At 37.7% G+C, this 20,072-nt stretch overlaps 1 protein-coding gene across 1 annotated transcript; it reads right to left on the bottom strand.

The window, feature by feature from the left end:
• Nucleotides 1-2,720: 2,720 nt before the first annotated feature.
• Nucleotides 2,721-18,621, bottom strand: LOC143882949 (uncharacterized). Its single transcript, XM_077386326.1, has 8 exons — nt 18,513-18,621; nt 18,361-18,397; nt 17,922-18,048; nt 13,126-13,206; nt 12,767-13,075; nt 3,528-4,841; nt 3,241-3,480; nt 2,721-2,978 (listed from the first exon to the last, which is right to left on the bottom strand). The coding sequence occupies exons 1-8, from the start codon at nt 18,619-18,621 to the stop codon at nt 2,721-2,723; spliced, it is 2,475 nt and encodes an 824-aa protein (XP_077242441.1).
• Between the last annotated feature and the right edge of the window lie 1,451 nt (nt 18,622-20,072).

The following is a 20,072-nucleotide window of genomic DNA, read 5'->3' as shown; positions in this document are numbered from 1 at the left end:
CAATATCAATAGCCTATATCGTTTCTTAGGAGAAAATTTGGTTGTCAACTACTCCAGCTCTAAGTTGGAGTTGCACTGATCTCCCCTATTTTTTTGGGTATGTAAGTGAGGGCCAACGTTGGATAAGATCCATGCCCCATGCAAAACAACCCTTGGAGTATCCTTGGATAATCAAGCGGTCTCAAGATCATCACCCAAATCCAATTTCCCAAATGACTTCTTTACTTTATAGATACATATCAAGGGCCAATTTTTTCTTTTGGAAAGAATTCACTTTCGATTGATCGCCAACATGGCAGGAGACCATACATTACACACTTATGTTCTGCATGTATGTTGAGAATGGAAGAATTGTAAAAGAGAATGACGAAAGAGACATGGCAAGAGACCATACATTACACACTTACGGGATTTTCCCCTTTTTTAGGGGGGGAGAATGATGAAAGCCAAAAAAATCTCAAAAATCTTGTTTGGCTGCGTGACCCGCTAAAGTCTGATATGTACCTCTTGAGAAGAAAATGACAATACTACCAATTCAAAGTAAACTCCCACATCTGGGGGGAAACCCTCTGCAAGTGAATTAAGACTGAAAGTAGAGATTTTATCAATAATGCCAAAACAGAACAGCAGGTCTCATTATTTACGGCTAGACTTTCCTACCGATCAAGCCAATCTAACTACCTGCTACAAAATAGGGACCAACTCACGACTCCCTACAAAACATCAACCAATTTGATAGACTCTAAAACAGATAAAGATAAAAAAAGACAAGGATACGCAACATCCCCCATTCCTTGGAAAGAACCTTGTCCTCAAGGTTTGAAATTAGGATAGTGCTGCTGCAGAGTATACCAAGATTCCCAAGTAGCGTCTTCAGGTGCTCGATTGGACCATTGAACCAGTACTTGAGTGATGGCTCTATTGTTTTTCTTCACAAATCGACGTTGAAGAATAGCCACTGGTTCCACAAGAAATTGCCCGTCTTCATGCACTGCTGGTAGCTCTGATTGAGGCATGGTATGCTGTCCCAACTTCTGTTTTAGGCATGAAACGTGAAAGACCGGATGGATTTTGGAATCTGCAGGTGATTCCAGCTTGTATGCAACAAGCCCAATACGTTGGAATACCCTGTATGGTCCATAGAACTTGGGTGCCAGCTTCATGTTTCCCCGAACTGCCACTGTAGATTGTCTATTAGGCTGTAAGCGGAGAAATACCATATCGCCTACCTGAAATTCCCTTTCAGAACGGTGACGATCTGCTTTCTGCTTCATTATGTGAACAGCACGATGTAGATTTTCTCAAATTAGCCTAATAAAACTATCCCGTTCTTGTAGTTGCTGGTCTACCGCCGCTACTGAAGTCGCACCAGGAGTATACAACGTAAGAGGAGGAGTTTGTCCATAAACAACTTCGTACGGTGTGGCCCTAGTTGCCGAATGGAAAGATGTATTATACCACCATTCCGCTAGTGGTAGCCATTGAGCCCATTGTTTTGGCCTGTCACCAGTAGTACATCGGAGATACATCTCCAAACAACGATTGGTAACTTCGGTCTAACCGTCTGTTTGGGGGTGATAAGCTGAGCTCATTTGAAGCTTGGTACCATGTAGCTTGAAGAGTTCTTGCCAGAATGTGCTCATAAATATCGGGTCCCTGTCACTAACAATAGAAACAGGCATGCCATGAAGTTTAAAGATATTGTCAAGAAATGACTGAGCCACTGTAGAGGCGGAGTAAGGATGACTCATAGCTATGAAGTGTGAATATTTGCTTAGACGATCCACTACAACAAAAATAACACTCTTGCCCATAGAAACTGGAAACCCCTCAATGAAGTCCATTGAAATCTCCGTCCAAACTCGTGTGGGTATCGGCAAAGGCTGAAGTAGGACTGGATGAGCCACGGCTTCTCCTTTGTTACGCTGGCACACTTCGCACTCGGCCACAAACCTTCGTACATCCTTTCTTAATCCCTTCCAATAAACTGAACGACCGAGACGTTTTACGGTTTTGTGATACCCACCATGTCCTCCTGTGGGTGTGCTATGCATCTCGTTCAACATTAATGCACGTAATGTAGATGCACTTCCAATAACCAATCACCATTTAAATCTTAGCTCGCCAGCTATCCAAGTATAGTTTTTCACGGCATTAGGGTTCTCTAATAAGCATTGAATTGGTTGTTGTAACTTGGCATCAGACTCCCATTCTGCCTTGATTTTCTCCCACCAATCTGCCCGTGGAGAACTGATAGCATGGAGTGCTCCTCCCTCTTCATATTGCCGAGATAATGCATCAGCCAACTGATTTTCCACTCCCCGTTTATAAATAATCTCATAGTCATAGCCAATCAACTTCGTCAACCACTTCTGTTGTGTTGGAATGCTCACCACTGGCTGATCTAAAAAATACTTGAGGCTGTGGTGGTCAGTGCGAACTTTGAAGTGTCGTCCAACCAAATAGGGACTCCATTCTTTAATAGCATGCACTGTAGCCATCATCTCCTTCTCGTAGGTAGAGAGGCCTAAATGGGTTGGAGATAAGGCTCTACTTGTAAATGCAATTGGGCGGCCCTGCTGCATCAATACGGCTCTGATGCCCACGCCTGAGGCATCACTTTCAATGACGAACTCCTTGGTGAAGTCTGTAAGGGCTAAGACTGGAGCTGAACTCATGGCTTGCTTCAACTGATCGAAAGCGACTTCAGAGTTGGAGTTTCAGTGGAAGGCGTCCTTCTTGAGCATATCAGTCAATGGTTTACTTATTTTCCCATAATCACGAACAAACCTTCTATAATACCCTGTTAAGCCAAGAAAACCTCGCAAGGCTTTTATAGAATGGGGTTTTGGCCAATGAAGCATATTCTCAATTTTTGCAGGATCCGTAGTGACCCCATCCCTGGATATTATATGCTCCAGGTACTCCAGTTTAGTTTGCCTAAAGGAACACTTGGATTGCTTGACAAATAGGCGGTGCTGCAAAAGCAACTGGAAGGTGGTTAGAAGGTGCTTAATATGGTCTGACCAATTTCGGCTGTACACCAATATATCATCAAAGAAGACCAAATTAAATTTTTGCACATAGGGTCTGAAGACGTAGTTCATTAGGCTTTGAAAAGACGAAGGTGCATTTGTCAAGCCAAACGGCATGACAAGGAACTCATAATGCCCCTCGTGAGTGCGAAAAGCGGTCTTTGGAACGTCCGGCTTGTGCACTCGTATCTGATGATATCCAGACCGAAGATCCAATTTTAGTAAAAAATTCAGCCCCATATAATTCGTCCAGTAATTCATCTATGGCTGGAATTGGGAAATTATCTTTGACAGTTGCCCGGTTCACAGCTGTATAGTCCACACAAAACCTCCATGAGTTGTCTTTCTTTGTCACTAGTAGGACTAGCGAAGAGAAGGGACTAGTGCTAGGTTGGACTATACCAGATTGCAACATCTCCTGTACTAACCTTTCAATCTCATTTTTCTGCATATAGGGGTATCTATAAGGTCTGACATTGATAGGAAAAGTACGTGGTAGTAGCGGGATTTTGTGGTCATGAGAACGTTCTGGAGGTAGTTCGTTGGGTCGTTGAATAGGCTGCTGAATTCTTCTGACAGTTTGGCGAGGTCTGGGTCGTCCACTGTCTCCTCCACGGCAGACACAACAAAAAGTTCGGCTAAAGCCCCTTGTCCTTCTTTCTTCAAGATCTTTTCCATCTTGTTTCGATCTACATGAAGCTCGCCACTTGTACCTCCCCTGAGAACATGTCTCCTGCCATCAACGCAAAACTCCATCCGTAGGTTGGCAAAATTCCACACAATATCTCCGAGTGTGGTAAGCCATTGAATGCCGAGGACAACATCATATCCTCGTAGAGGCAATAACCGTGCCTCAGTAGAAAACTCAAATCCTTGCATGAGCCAGCGAAAATCTCGGCATACCGCGTCGCTCAACAGTCGGTTTCCATTAGCTACAGTGACTTGCAAACGTGGTGTTTGCTGAATGTTGCAACCGGTTCTTTTTGCCAATTGGGGGTCCACAAAGTTACGTGTACTCCTAGAATCTATCAATATCACAATAGGTCGGCGCTTAATGTACCCTCGAATTCGCATAGTCCTTGGTGCCAAGGTGCCAGTCAGAGCGTGTACGGATATCTGCATGCAATCTCCTACAGTTTCACCCTCGTCACTCAGTTCCTCTACCTCATCATCCGATTCTCTCATCTCTATTAAAAAAAGTTGCTTCTTTTTGCACTGATGGCCGGGAGTATAGCCCTCATCGCAGTTAAAACAGAGGCCCTTGGATTGCCTCTCATTCATCTCTGTTTGGGTGAGGCGTTTGAAGGTGGATGGGCTTTTGCTATTGCTGAGCATTGGGCCAAGTTTGGTTGCTGGTGTTGCCTTTGGCTGTTCACTCCTTACATGAGCCGCCCGACTTCGTCGTGACATGGCCTCAGCGTTCTCTTCTTGTAAGCGGGCCATCCCCGAGGCTTGGCTTATTGTTGAAGGTTTGAACAACTGTACGACACTGCGTATCTCCTCTTTCAACCCGCTGGTGAAACAACTAATAAAAAATTCATCTCTCAACCCTTTCGTTCTTGCTGCCAGTTCTTCAAACTGCTCCTGATAATCTTTGACTGTTGTTTCTTGTTGAAGATTTGTCAATGCTCCGGTAAAATCCTCCAAGGCGTTTGGGCCAAAGCGTGTGCACAGGGCTGCAACTAGTTCGTCCCACCTGCCTTGAGAACGTTCTAACCATCTAAACCACTGGAGTGCCTTTTTTTCCTTGTGTATAGATGCAAGAGGGACTTTCTGTTCCTCTAGAATCTGGTTGTAGTCGAAAAACTGTTCGACCCGATACACCCATGAAATCCAAGTAGTGACTTGGTTTGGCAACCTAGAGGGGGGGGGGGGGTGAATAGGATGTTTATAAAAATTTTGCCTTTTAAAAACTTTTCATAAAATTTCACCCAAGACTTATCTCTTGTTTAATTAAGTTTGAAATATTTGAATTTTAAACAATATTACAAATTAATTTAGTTCAAAAAACCTTGTTGATTAGCAAACTTAATTAGGTGATTTATAGCATAGTTAGCAAGGTACAAATATTCAATCAAAACCAAAATGCTAACTACTCACTCAATTCCAAATATGTAAAAATGCAAGCACAAATAAATAAGAGGGTGAGAGGGAGAGAGAGATAGAGAAATACTAACACAAGTGACACAAAGATTTATAGTGGTTCGGCCAACGGCCTACTCCACTCTACTCAAGGTCGCACTTGAGGATTTCCACTATTTAGACCTCTACGATGCCCGGCTCCGAGGCTTTTACACTCCAAGGGAATTAAATGAGGATGCCCTTCCACCTTTACAAAGACTCTCATACTACGCCGAGTTCTAAGCGCTTCTCCAAGAAAATGAAAAACGGATGCCCTCACCACCGATACAAACTAAGAAAAAGATAAAAGCTTTGCATCTATGTAGGCTACAATGCACAATGAAGCTCCTAAAATACTCTCAAAGATAAACAAGTTTAAGCCTAAGCCAATCTCAAATGATTTTCTCAAATCAAGGCACAATGAGTTTGGTTGGTGAGAGAAAGTAACCCAAAAATGGTTCACAAATTATTTTCCTGGGTTTGTTGAAGTTGGACAATGTTCATCAAGTGTTTTAGACCCATTAGATGAGTATATATGGTGTCCCAACTCAATATGACCGTTTTAGGGGCAAAACGGTTATTTTCGGGTCAAACAGTCAACTAGCCGTTGGGCCTCCAACGACTATATTTTTTTTTGAGTTTGTAGTGTTCTCGGAGTTCCGAGAACATTTCTAGGAGTTCCAATAAATTTTCGGAGTTCCGAGAAAACGGCCAGAGTATAAAAATTTACTACTGGACAATTTCTCGGAGTTCCGAGAAAATGTCCAGAGTATAATTTATACTCCCTGGAACATTTCTCGGAGTTCCGAGAAGCCTATGAATCAGCAGATTTTTCTTGATTTTGTTGCTGATTGCTTTTGGGCTTTTGAAACTCATTTTCTATGAAGATTGAAATGTCATGAGGGTTCCATAATGATGGAACACCACATGGTCATTCACTAATCCAATTAGGCTCTAAGGGTGTGTTGTAGTCTCTTTGGAATATATTATTTTCACTGTTTTAAGGGTTTAAACAATGTGCCTTGACAAGAGAAAATGCAAGAGAGATAGGAATACATTCTACCATTTATATCACTCTCTTGAACTCTTCTCTTGAGCTGGGATCTTCTATGGTTGATGCTTGACATCTTCAAGTTGTGGTACAAGCTCCTTGGTCCTTTGCATTGGTTCTTGATCCTCTAGCTTTGGCCTTCATGATCTTCTCTGTATGTTCAATGCTTGATATGGATGATGTTGAGCTTCTCCTTGGTAGATCCTCCAAGGTGTGGTTTGTCCAAGAATGCTCTAGCTCCTTTGTCCAATGGTTGGCTCATCTTCAAGCATAGGCCAACAAGGTGTGTGCTAGTATGATTTGACTTGTGTACGACCTGTCTAAAGTACAATACTCAAGGCAAATGATGAGTCCATAAACGACTAATCAATTTACGTTTGTTAATCATCCAAACATGGTGATTGAATGAACCCATGGGGAACCCTTGCGCTTACAATCTCCCCCTTTTTGATGATGACAAACCAACTTGATTAGATAGGTGAGAGGAACCTCTTATGAGGATTAGAAAAATAATTTATTCATTACTGCTCCCCCTCAACATATGCATGAGTTATATTTAACAATTTATAATACAAGAATGCATATGATAATGGATCTAATCAATTATATAACTTCTCCCCCTTTTGGCATAAGCAAAAATGAATGATTAAGCAGTTAAGCACAATTACATAAAGCATCAAAGATATTCAATGAGAATATGATGCTCCCCTAGCTTCTTATCATGATTAGCCAATGAAATCAATTATATATGGCATGACAAGAGATAATCAACATAGGAAAGGAAGATACTAATACAATTCAAGCCTATGTTGAGAAAACAAAGAGACATTCCAATTTTAGCACAAATTTTTAGGGTATATCTTAGTATACATATATAAATCCAATATAAATCTACCCTATGACCCGTAATATAATAATAGATTAGCAAGTTAAAGCTTATATTTTACTTATCATGAAAGAAAACAAGCAAGTTCAAAGTTTAGCATGATAAGCCCTCTTTTATTTTTAAAATTTCTATTAGAATCTTATCATGAGGTGATGTGTAGTTATAGACTCATCATGATAAGTAAGAATATATATTTTTCAAGTTAAAAATATTTTCTTAAATTGTCATGCATAGAAATGGACATTTGATCATAATATGGCTAACTATTAGGATATATGGCATGACAGCTAGCTCTATCATGGATGCAAAGATAGTCAAGTGAAAAACACATGATAGGCACTCAAATTCATAGAAAATTGATTAGCAAGTTTAATTTTCTCATATGAATGTACATCTAGAAAGATATGTAATTTTTTAGCACAATTACTGGGGAAATGTTTGAATGGATAGTGTAAGCATCTTACAATGATCTATATAAAGATAGCAAAGATTAGGCCAAAGATTTAAGGCATGAGATGACACAATAGGCCAAAGATCTGACAATGGAATACTTGGCTACCAAAAATTATTCTTTGAATAGATGATATCATATTAGACCATCCAAGATAAGTCAAAAAGCCTAAGGAATATAACACTAAGGTCTAGGCTATGGACTTTTTGTCTATAAAAAAAGGAAATGATAAAAAAAAAGACCACAAGACAAGCCCGGACAACCCATATGGAGCAACCATGCTCTAAATGAGTGTACTTATCATATGTGAGGTGATAACCACATTAGGAATCATATGATAAGTAACTAAGGACAATTTACCTTTAAGTTCCCTCTTTAAAAATGAATCAAGCAATGCATGAATCCAAAGGGATGTCCTTGCATAAACTCCAAAGGTTTTGGAATATATTTTCCAAAAAATGACATGTTAGACTCAACCCTTGGGCTACAATGACACTTACTCTCCAAGTGTCGGTTTATCATGATAAAATGATAGCCATAGTCTAGCTCATCATGATAACCAAGCATAGCACAAAAGATTTTCAATCTTTGGCTCATGCTCCCCCTAAATGTGATATAATATTTTTTTTAATTCAAGCTTTACTTTCCTAAGTATGTAACATACATAACTAGCTAGGGAGATCACATATAAATGTATACCTATTCGTGTTTGAGATGTTGGCACAAGGCCAATTTGTTAGATATTTTAATTAATGTGAATGTACCATCTCCCTCTTAGAATCTAAGAAGGCTAAGGGCACCAACTGAGTGACTTTTAAGATTAAGGTTTAACATCTCATACGTGTATATATTATCAAACAAGGGGTGATAACTATAGAATATGTATATACCAATTTGAGTTCAATTCTATAGGACTAAGACATAGTGAGAATGATCAATAAAATACCATGTCTTAGAGAGGCATCCATGATTCATGAAGGTGACAGTATACCTTATGAGAAAGATATGATCATCAAGGTTTCCATGGATAATCTACCATGTTTGGACACAAAAGGGATGACACATAATGTGCATGGTCCAAACATTACATCTACATCCACAATCACATGTAAAATGATAAGGCATTAGGCACAAGGTGCATAAGTCCTATTGAAAACTAAAATGTGTGGGAGACACATGTTCCAATCACAATCTAATGTATACAACCACCATAGTGAATTTTAATTTTACTCAAGTGAGTAAATGCCCAAATATTATTCTAGATTCCTATGATATTTTCATTTCAAGTCATTCATTGAATCTAGATTCATGTTTCAACTTTCCTACATATTATATCCTTTCATGTTTCTAGGGAAAGATCCAAGGATTTTAGAGCATATAATTATATATATCACATGATAAAATCCACCTTGGATACACACATTTCAACATGAACTTTCATGACTATTTGAACAAAATACATGTAACATTACCTATACATTTCAAGGTTCATCTAAGTCATGAAAAGATATCCAATCAAAGCTCTTTTGGAAATACACAAGATTTGACCCATCTATGATTTCCTATTACACTTTGTAATCACATAAAGCATGTTATAGAATAGATATGTGGGACAACTAGGTGCTAAGTAATAAACATGTTTATTCATGTAGGGCACATAAAGATGTCTAAGAAAGAATTTGAGTTGATTTCTTTAGACAGGGCATTAAATACCATAGTTTTGCTAGAAATGACAATGTAAACAAGTTTAGGTACCCAATTTTCTAGCAAGTGCTATATTTGTCCAAAATAGAGTTTAAAGAATAATATTTTGGCATATTCACAATTCAAATACCATTTGATGCCGTAAATTTCCATTTGAGTTCAAGTCTTTAAACCTATGTGTTTCTTCTCTTTTTTGTTTTGCTAGAGAGATGTGATAGATCGTACAACCTAGCTTCTAGCAACTACTAAAATAATGTTCAAATATGAGGATATACTTGTAAGTACAATTTGAATACAAGGGCAAATGATGTGGTTGATTTTCCTATTTAGCACAAATTATGATTTTCACATTATATGCTCTATTGTGGTTGTCATATGGATGAATGACATATTCTATGTGCATAATGATTTTTAAGTATATGTGGACACTTAGACTAGGAAACTCAAAATGATATTCAATTAGGCTCATCATATCAAAGTCTCATATTAATTACATATAAGCATATAGACTTTGAATTATAAGAAGATATATAGATACATGTTATTCAAACAAAGATAGGCATATAGTATCTATACACTCATATTTTGAAAAGATTTTCAAATTAAGTTCATTGAATATTGATACAAAAAGGTTAACCAACCATAAGCATACTGTATCAAAAATCTATTTTCAAATGATATTTCATTTTAAGCTCATTACCCCTAAATCTACTAATCATATGATGTGATTCAAGTAGGGGATTTTAGAACCCAAACCATGTTGGTTCCAAGCAAGTTTGTTCTAGTTGATGTATATTTTCTAACCCAAACAAACTTACTACTTTTTACAAATCTAAACTTGCATTTAGATTTGTAATGTCCAAATCTACCACAAAAATCACAAGACATATATGAGTAGGTAGAAGGACGGGATGAACAACAAGATGAACTACAAGAATGCATATGCGAACAATCATGTTCTATATTTTCTTGTAGTCTAAGATTTTTCAACACTAATGTTTAATTCTTAAAATTTAAAACATCTATTTCTGTTTTAAAATTCAATGATTTAAGAGATGAAAATATTTTGATTTTCTCTTCTTCTTCTTTAAGGAGTTGGTTTTCTTCTCTTAGTGATGTAATGGTTTCACCTTATTCAATAAAATTATTTTTAAGCATTTCATTTTCTTCACTAAGATGTGCATGATCTATTTCTAACACCCTAAACTCTTTTTTAATACTAGCAATATGATTTTTCAAGTTCGAATTTTTAGCTAGTTGATCCTTAAGTTTCTTATGTAATTCTTGGACATTTTCAATTAATTCTTCAAATGTGAATTCAGCATTATCCAAGGGGTTTTCATTAGATAATCCCATTAAGCACATGTTTTGATTTTGAAGATTTTCAATAGAGTCCAAAATATTTTTAGCATTTTTGCAAGATGATACTTTTTCATAAATGTTAGGTGGTAATGCACAACATATTGTAATTAGGGCTTGTGTGTTTAGTAAAGATAATTTTTTGTTATATTCATTTAGTCCTTTAGATTTAACATTTAAAACAAATCCATTCTCAATTATCTTTACCATATCTTAATCTAGACTTTTTAAGTATGTCATCATATGGATCAACTATGATCCATAATCCGAACCATCCAAAATAGGTAGTTTAGATCCCATATTTTAAGTTGCCAAAAAATTTGATCTTTTAACTCTTAACCGGTTAGGGTCTTAATCAAGAGCCCAAGCTTTGATACCAATTGAAATCCAAGTACTGACTTGGTTTGGCAACCTAGAGGGGGGTGAATAAGATGTTTATAAAACTTTTGCCTTTTAAAATTTTTTCCTTAAATTTCACCCAAGACTTATCTCTTGTTTAATTAAGTTTGAAATATTTGAACTTTAAACAATATTACAAATTAATTTAATTCAAAAAACCTTGTTGATTAGCAAACTTAATTAGGTGATTTATAGCCTAATTAGCAAGGTACAAATATTCAATCAAAACCCAAATACTAACTACTCACTCAATTCCAAATATGTAAAAATGCAAGCACAAATAAATAAGAGAGTGAGAGGGAGAAAGAGATAGAGAAATACCGACACAAGTGACACAGAGGTTTATAGTGGTTCGACCAACGGCCTACTCCACTCTACTCAAGGTCGCACTTGAGGATTTCCACTATTGAGACCTCCACGACGCCCGGCTCTGGGGCTTTTACACTCCAAGGAAATTAAATGAGGATGTCCTTCCACCTTTACAAAGACTCTCCTACTACGCCGAGTTCTCAGCGCTTCTCTAAGGGAATTAAAAACGGATGCCTTCACCACCGATACAAACCAAGAAAAAGATAAAAGCTTTGCCTCTAAGTAGGCTATAATGCACAATGAAGCTCCTAAAATACTCTCAAAGATAAACAAGTTTAAGCCAAAGCCACTCTCAAATGATTTTCTCAAATCAAAGCACAATGAGTTTGGTTGGTGAGAGAAATTAACTGAAAAATGGTTCACAAATTATTTTCTAGGGTTTGTTGAAGTTGGACAATGTTCATCAAGTGTTTTAGACCCATTAGATGAGTATATATGGTGTCCCAACTCAATATGACCGTTTTAGGGGCAAAACGGTTATTTTCGGGTCAAACAGTCAACTAGCCGTTGGGCCTCCAACGGCTATATTTTTTTTTGAGTTCGTAGTGTTCTCGGAGTTCCGAGAAAACGGTCAGAGTATAAAAATTTACTACTGAACCATTTCTCGGAGTTCCGAGAAAATGTCCAGAGTATAATTTATACTCCCTGGAACATTTCTCGGAGTTCCGAGCTCGGAGCTCCGAGAATAATTCTCGGAGTTCCGAGCAGCCTATGAATCAGCAGATTTTTCTTATTTTTGTTGCTGATTGCTTTTGGGGTTTTGGAATTCATTTTCTATGAAGATTGGAATGTCATGAGGGTCCCATAGTGATGGAACACCACATGTCATTCACTAATCCAATTAGGCTCTAAGGGTGTGTTGTCGTCTCTTTGGCAAACATTAATTTTCACTAGTTTTAAGGGTTTAAACAATGTGCCTTAACAAGAGAAAATGCAAGAGAGATAGGAATACATTCTACCATTTATATCACTCTCTTGAACTCTTCTCTTGAGCTGGGATCTTCTATGGTTGAGCTTCGATGCTTGACATCTTCAAGTTGTGGTACAAGCTCCTTGGTCCTTTGCATTGGTTCTTGATCCTCCAGCTTTGGCCTTCATGATCTTCTCTGTATGTTCAATGCTTGATATGGATGATGTTGAGCTTCTCCTTGGGAGATCCTCCAAGGTGTGGTTTGTCCAAGAATGCTCTAGCTCCTTTGTCCATTGGTTGGCTCATCTTCAAGCATAGGCAAACAAGGTGTGTGCTAGTATGATTTGACTTGTGTAGGACCTGTCTAAAGCACAACACTCAAGGAAAATGATCAGTCCATAAACGACTAACCAATTTGCGTTTGTTAATCATCAAAACACGGTGATTGAATGGACCCATGGGGAACCCTTGGGCTTATAACCCAGCCCAGTGGATCTACACCGTCAAACATTGGAAATTCCACCCTGCTGAATTTTGTTTCGACAGGTCCATCTGAGAAGGCGGCGCACGAAGGTGTGTTGTGACTAGATCCCTGATGTTCAGGTCGATTTATAGAGATCGAGGATGCTAGCTGATCGTACTGCGTTTGGTACTTTAAATCCATGGCAGCAATCAAGTTCTTGATTTCTTTGAGGCCTTCCTCATGCTTTGCAGAACTATCCCTGATCCTGGCAAGTTCTGCTTCCATCTTCTTGGCTTCTTGCCCTCTAGTTCCCTTTGACATGTCGCCCTATACCAGGTAGCCAAGAACGTGTGGCTCTGATACCAGATGATATGTACCTCTTGAGAAGAAGATGACAATACTACCAATTCTAAGTAAACTCCCACGTCTGGGGGGAAACCCTCTGCAAGTGAATAAGACTGAAATTAGAGATTTTATTCAATAATGCCAAAACAAAACAGCAGGTCTCATTATTTACTGTAAGATTTTCCTACCGATCAAGCCAATCTAACTACCTGCTACAAAATAGGGACCAACTCACGACTCCCTACAAAACAGCAACCACTTTGATAGACTCTAAAACAGATAAAGATAAAAAAGATAAGGATACACAACAAGGTCCGTTTCCAAAATTTCTGCTACTTTTTTTACTAAAAAATAGGATTCCTTGAAGCGATAAATAACCGTTTCTAAAGTTTCTCATCACTTCGTTTCCGCCGAATTCTTTAGGCGAGAATGAGAAGTGTTGTCGAACATGCCCTAACATTTCTCTTACATCCACTTTGAGTGGCAACACTCTCAAGAGCTAAACAGAAGGGCACACTCACAAAAACCAGCCTCAAGGGTGCGTCCCATCCACGTCACCAATGTATATTAATTATTTCTTTAGTTTTACAATTTTCAGGCTATTATAATTGCACCTTGATGACATGGATCCAATGGGGGCACCCTGTTGCTATTTATGCTATGAGGCCCTTAATATGTTATCATATAATGTAATTATCTATTATAATATAGTTGGATGGGGGTTTCACTGTTCACGCTCACGTGGACAGCGCCCCCATCCCGCTTTGGATCTACGTGGCATTAGTTTTTTCATAATCGTAGACATAAAAAACAATTTCAAAACGAAAAAAATTGATTATATTATTAGAAAAAAATCTCGGACTATATCCCACGTTTTTCAGCAACTACAAAAAATAAAGTCATAAACTTCTTCAAGTAAACAATTAGCAAGGCCGTTACATATTTACTTCCAATATCATTGGCCCATTTCCAATTCCAACGTCCTTTATATCTTTTTAAATAAGTAACTTGCATTGAAACCGCATTGAAAAAAGAAAATAGAAAAAAATCCCACGTTTGTAGGAAAATTGATTATATTATGAGAAAAAAATCTCAGACTATATCCCACGTTTTTTAGCAACTATAGAAAATAAAACCATAAACTTCGTCAAGTAAACAATTAGCAAGGCCGTTACATATTTACTTCCAATTCCATTGGCCCCTTTACAGTTCCAACACCCCTTGAATCTTTTTAAATAAGTAACTTGCATTGAAACCGCATTGAAAAAAGAAAAAATAACAATTCATCACGACTCCACCTAGCTTCCCATAAAGTGGAAAAAAATCAGCCTTTCTTTCCTAAAATATCTTTTGGTTCCCTTTTATTGTTTGATTTTGGAACGGCATCATGTTTCTGTCTTTCTCTCCATGGATAGCAATGTTCCCGAGCATAGAGATATGTATTTTGTATTTCTTGCTTTCCAGCTCTTAGATGTGAATTTTGTTGATATTCGAGGCTTTGAGGTAATTTTTAGGGGCTGGTTTGCCGATATTTTTTACTGAACTTGGGGAATCTGTTTATTCTTTGAATGAGTTGTAGTGGTTATTGTTGCTTGATTTGTCATTTTAATGCTTCCTGCAGAGAATATGTTGATTTGTAGTTTCTACCCTTTCAGCTTCTTATTATAAGTAGAAACTCCAAAACATGCAGAGGAAGAAAATACAGATTTTTCAAGCTGATACTCCCTGAGAAAAACGTTTTGTAACTTCCAATGAGTTAAATTTGCCATTTTGATTTTCCCCGCTGTAGGGCATGCTCCAAATGTTGTAATGTGACCATTCTAACCGTCTACAACATTATAGTTGACTAGACACTTCAAAGTTAAAATAACCTTATAGCTAAGATTTTGAATTGAATACAACATTATAATTTTTAGTCATCCAGATTAAGAGGGAAATTAATTTTATTCTTTTTTGTTTCTTGGGACTAACTAAAAATTTGCTTAAAAATAGCTATGGATCACAGTTAACATGTTTTAATGGAAAGAAAAGTAAAGTTATCAAAGACCTCTTTGATTAGATGTTGATAGGTTCTTGGGAATTGTTACTATTAGATGTTGATAGTTTAAATAGAAAATTGCAAAATGGAGTGGAGAGGTCTGCTATTCAGTAGCTACAACCAGTCTTATATTTTGTATTTCAAAAGGCAAAAGTTCTCCTATTTTCTTATCCTCCAATTTATCCCTCTTGAAGATTATAGGGTTTGTTTTGGCACAATATTGCACCGACTACATGCACTAGGAGTGTAAATTTGTGGTTTATGCATTATTCTTGCAAACGGATCATGCCTATTTGATTGGTTTAAGCTTTTTATTTGTTTCTATGTATTCATAAGAGGATTCGTACAAAAGTTTCTTTTATTCGTTTCTGGGCTCTTTCATGTCTGCTTCTTTCGACTTCTTTCCACCTGTGACATCCTTTTTCCTTCATTCTTATACTTAACTAAGAGTTCCATGTGGTCTAATTTGTAAGATATTTGGAGAACAGTGGAAGTTCTTTTCACTAATTCTATATTTCTTTTCTTTTTTTGACTTAGGGTGATAGGTTCATATCATGAAATATAAATTATGGTGGCACATGACTAATGGGAGTGTGCTATTTCTGCCAAATTGTTGATTTTCACTTATATTTTTTAATAGCTATTTTTTGGCTTGCAATATTTTTAAATGAACTTATTGAAATGCACTTTTGCCACTTAAATGAATTTATTTGGTATTCAAATCAGATTGTTGAGCTACCGTGAGCATGGACAACAACATCTTTTTATCTTTGGTAGAAGAGACAATAGCTATTCAAAATCAACTTCATGAAGCAAATGTAGAGAAGCTTTCTGCGTAGTATCCATATCAGTTATATTTCAATTTATTATGCTTTTTCAGTGCAAGTTACATATGTCACGATCTGTTCTTCTTCTTTTTGTTCCTGGAGCTGGTTGCCTTGAGAATTGGTGTTTAGATTTACTCTATATATCAATGCGTTTTTTGTATGTAGAAATCTATATATGAAATTTCAATTGTTTATCAATTGTCTTACATGGATATAGCTTAAATTTTCATCTTTTAAGATAATATACTAGATCATATACTTATCATTGTATTGTTAATTCTTTTTTCCTTCACTGTAGTTTCTCTAAGGTGGGTAGGGATTCTGACGTCAAGACGATATGATATTTTGTCGTTTTCGAATCTTTGGTTTCTACACATGAGTTTCGATGTTAAAAAATGTGTATATTCAAATACAAGGTGACAATCCAAGAGTGGGGTGAATTGGCTAATTAAAAATTTGGAGCTTAATTAAGTGGATTATTAAAATCAATTTGCCCATTAAGTCTTAACAAGTCTAACTCTATGGCGGTCGACTGGACCTATGGCGGTCGACCTCCAAGCCCAACCTGGATATTTTTTGGATTTCAAGAAAACATATCCGCGGTCGCCCAGCTTACTCTGGTCGACCGGCCCGATAAATTTCGAGATGCCCTAGAGTTCCAGGTAGCATCCCGCGGTCGCCCGGAATAGTCTGGTCGACCGGCCATTAGTAAAATTCCATTTTTAACTTTAAATTCCAGGGGCTTCGGGCTTTGGTCTTGGGCTTAAGTCCTAGGTTTTCAAACACATATTTGAGTGTGTGTATGGTTTTCAAAGATGTAAAAAATTAGGTGTGAAAACCATTTTAGAAACCTTTTGAAGGTGCATCTAAACATAAAATCAAGAGGACTCTAAATACATTATAAAAATAAGAACCTTGAGTCTTCTTGGAATGTTTTTCCTCTTTGCACTTCCTTGGACTTCTTTAGCTTGACTGAACATCTTGAACTTTATCTTGGCTCTTGTGACTTGTCCTCCAATCTTCAATGAATGTTGAGGTACATGACGAGTCACCATGGCATGTTCAACTTCAAGCTCCTTCTTGACACTTGTTGGGGAACTTGTGGGATCTTCATGTTGAGCTCCTTGACTTGATCATCTCCAAATGGTAATGACTCCAATGTAGGTGCAAGCTCTTTGTTCCTTCGTCTCTTGATCCATAAGCCATTGTTGTGAAGAGTTGTGTAATGGCAATTATGACATGAAATTCTTGTATACAACACAACACCTCAAAGCAACACATTAGTTCATAAAAGCTAATCAATTTTATTTGCTAGCATCAAAACAAGGAGGTAAGGTGAATGATTAACCCATGAGAACCCTTGGGCTTACATTCACCCCCTTTTTGATGATGGCAAACAAATTGATTATGGAGGAAGGAGATGTTAACCAAATAGATGAGTATGAATGATATGATGTACACAATAGAATATAGCTCCCCCTCACAATATGCTTAAATATGATTAATGACTACAAAGCATATGGTGCATATACAATTGAACTACCTAATCAATTTCCAAAATTCTCCCCCTTTTAGCAACAACAAAAAGGTAGGTATCAACAAGTGAAAGTACAAGTGGGGTGTCAAGATGAATAATAGCTTGTCTAAGCTATGTGCCTTGTATATGATATACCATTCAAGCTCTAGAAATGCTTATCAAATAGAAAACAAAAGTGAAATGCATGATAAGCCTCCCCCTTTTTTGATCAAATGATTTGCAAGTTAAGCATAAGAATAGGGGCAATAGACCTTGTGAGCACATCAAAATAATCTATAGAAGCATGAAGATATAATGATTTGGCTCTCCTCCTATGAATTTGTCATTAGCCCTAGGTGAAACCTATGTTGTAGGGCATGATATGGTAGAATGATTTGAATACTTGGACTTCATTTGCAACTTTTTTTGATGCAGATAAGTATCTACCTGAGCAAGGATATGCTCAGATCTATAACTTAACCTTTCAAGTTTACAAGTTGCATTATGTAGGGGTTTTCTTGTCATAGGGCATACATTTGCAAGTGAAAGCTTCCCCTGACTATGTGCATCAAATCTAAATGTAATAAGTTCTAAGCAAATAGGCCATTGATTTAATTGCCTTAATCATTCTAATTTTTGCTCCATTCAAATGAGAAGTATAATTTGAATTAGAATGGATGATTATCAGACATAGGATTTAAAAGTTGAGGCAAGTACAGTCCAATAACCACATGGATACTAAAATAATGAACAAGAAGGGAATACACATCCATGGCAACCAAAAGATCATGTATATATATAGGAAAACATAGAACTCCATATACATGAGCCAATAGATGAGAGAGACACACCATCTTCTCCTTATGTCAAAAATCATCAGAGATACATGAATACTGGGTGTGAGGAACAAGAACTCATCACCACTACAATGGGGAAAATCACATAATCTTTGAACATGACTAACAAAATGAACCATAGCGTACAAGGCCTTTCTGACCACCATCCATAATATTCAAAAGCCCATACTGGGCATCTAACCAACAATATCCACAAGCCCATCTAGGGCAACATCCACACAGTCATAAAGCCCATACTGAGCATATACATCCAGACATAAAATCCCATATCGGGCATAAACGACATCCATGAAGAGAGAAAAACATAAACATAGTTCAAAAGCCCAAATTGGGCAAGAAGAAGGCTAAACAGAAAATATGATAGTCAGCAGTAAGATGTGATCGTCTGTGTCTGCTGTAGTGAAGGTGCTGTCTATCGATCAGTCCTGAGGTGGAGACTGGTGCTCCTCGCCAGGTGAAGTCCTGGAGGTGTAGTATTTGGTGACCCGACTCCTCTGATAAGTTTGCACCATCTCCCTATGCTGTCTCGCCATAAGCTCCATAAGTCTCTCATGATCAGAGGCTCTCTGACTCTCTGCAGTCGTAAAGCCAGTAGAGAGGGAATCAAAGCCAGTCGTGAGGGCATCCATCCCAGATTTTAATGATGCAATACCTCTGGCAAGAGTCTCATATGAACCAGTGGTAGGGGGCTGACGCTGTTGAGCCTGTGTCTGTTCATGTGCTCTGATCTGCTTCTGCATCTGAGATACGCGTTCAGCTTCAGCTACCTTCTCATCAACCTCATCAGGTGTGACTCCACTAGGACCACCTACTCCTGGTATAGAAATTCTCATAAGGGTAATGGTGGAGTGGTTGAGTGGTGGATCAGGGTTTGTTGAGAAGACTTTTTCAAAATTGAACTTATTACACCTTAGGAGCTTAGTAATTTGGACCCCATAAGGAAGACCACCTTGTTCTCTCTTGACTGCCTCATCCATATAACTCATCATAATGAACCTAGGTTTAGCTGGATCGTTTCCATAATGCAATGGATTATGAGAGCTTTGAAGGGCTTTACGACATCAAAGTTTCCTGCTCCAGGGGTGATGTTGTAGGTCACAATTTTGTGAATCAGTCTTGCAGTGTAATTCATCGAGCTGGCATTGATGTTCAGTTTTTCTCCAAAAGGGGGTACAGTTCCTAAGGTTTTATAAACATCTGTCCTTGAAAAATATTTTTCTATTTCATCCTTTTTTCAAAAGAAAATCCTTCTCCCGTCATTAGGTATATTAAGCCACGTACAGAAGTCCTTCAAACTCAATCCAAATTGTTCTCCTCGAAGGTGGTGTTCATTACTACTCTTTCATGGCTAATTTCAAAATTGGCATAAAATACCTAACTGTTTCAGGATAGACCACAACGGAATAAATGAGGAAAAATGACCAACCTTGGAATTTGAAAAGCGATAGAAAATCGAACTTATTAAAGTCTTGGAAAATCACTTTTCGCCCCGCGATGACACCTCTCTGTTGAAAAACTATGAATAGATTCATGGTCTTTTTGTTGAAAAAGTGTTCGGTGGGGAAAACCTCTTCTTCTGGTTCCATTCTTGCTCGCTTCCCTTTTTGAGCTAAGGTTTTCCTTGACATTTCGTTTCTAGGGTTTTGAGAGAAACATGAAGAATCAAAATGAAAATCAAGAGGGTTTTGAGAGGGATGATGAGAATGGGAACACGTGGAAAATGAGTGATTTGTAGGAGAAA

The sequence above is a fragment of the Tasmannia lanceolata genome, unplaced genomic scaffold, assembly GCF_043159265.1.
Source record: "Tasmannia lanceolata isolate RefF3 unplaced genomic scaffold, GAP_Taslan_0.1 ptg000008l, whole genome shotgun sequence".
In the NCBI taxonomy this organism is placed as follows: Eukaryota; Viridiplantae; Streptophyta; class Magnoliopsida; order Canellales; family Winteraceae; genus Tasmannia; species Tasmannia lanceolata.
The sequence above is the reverse complement of the archived record's forward strand: the minus strand, read 5'-3'. Positions and strand labels throughout refer to the sequence as shown.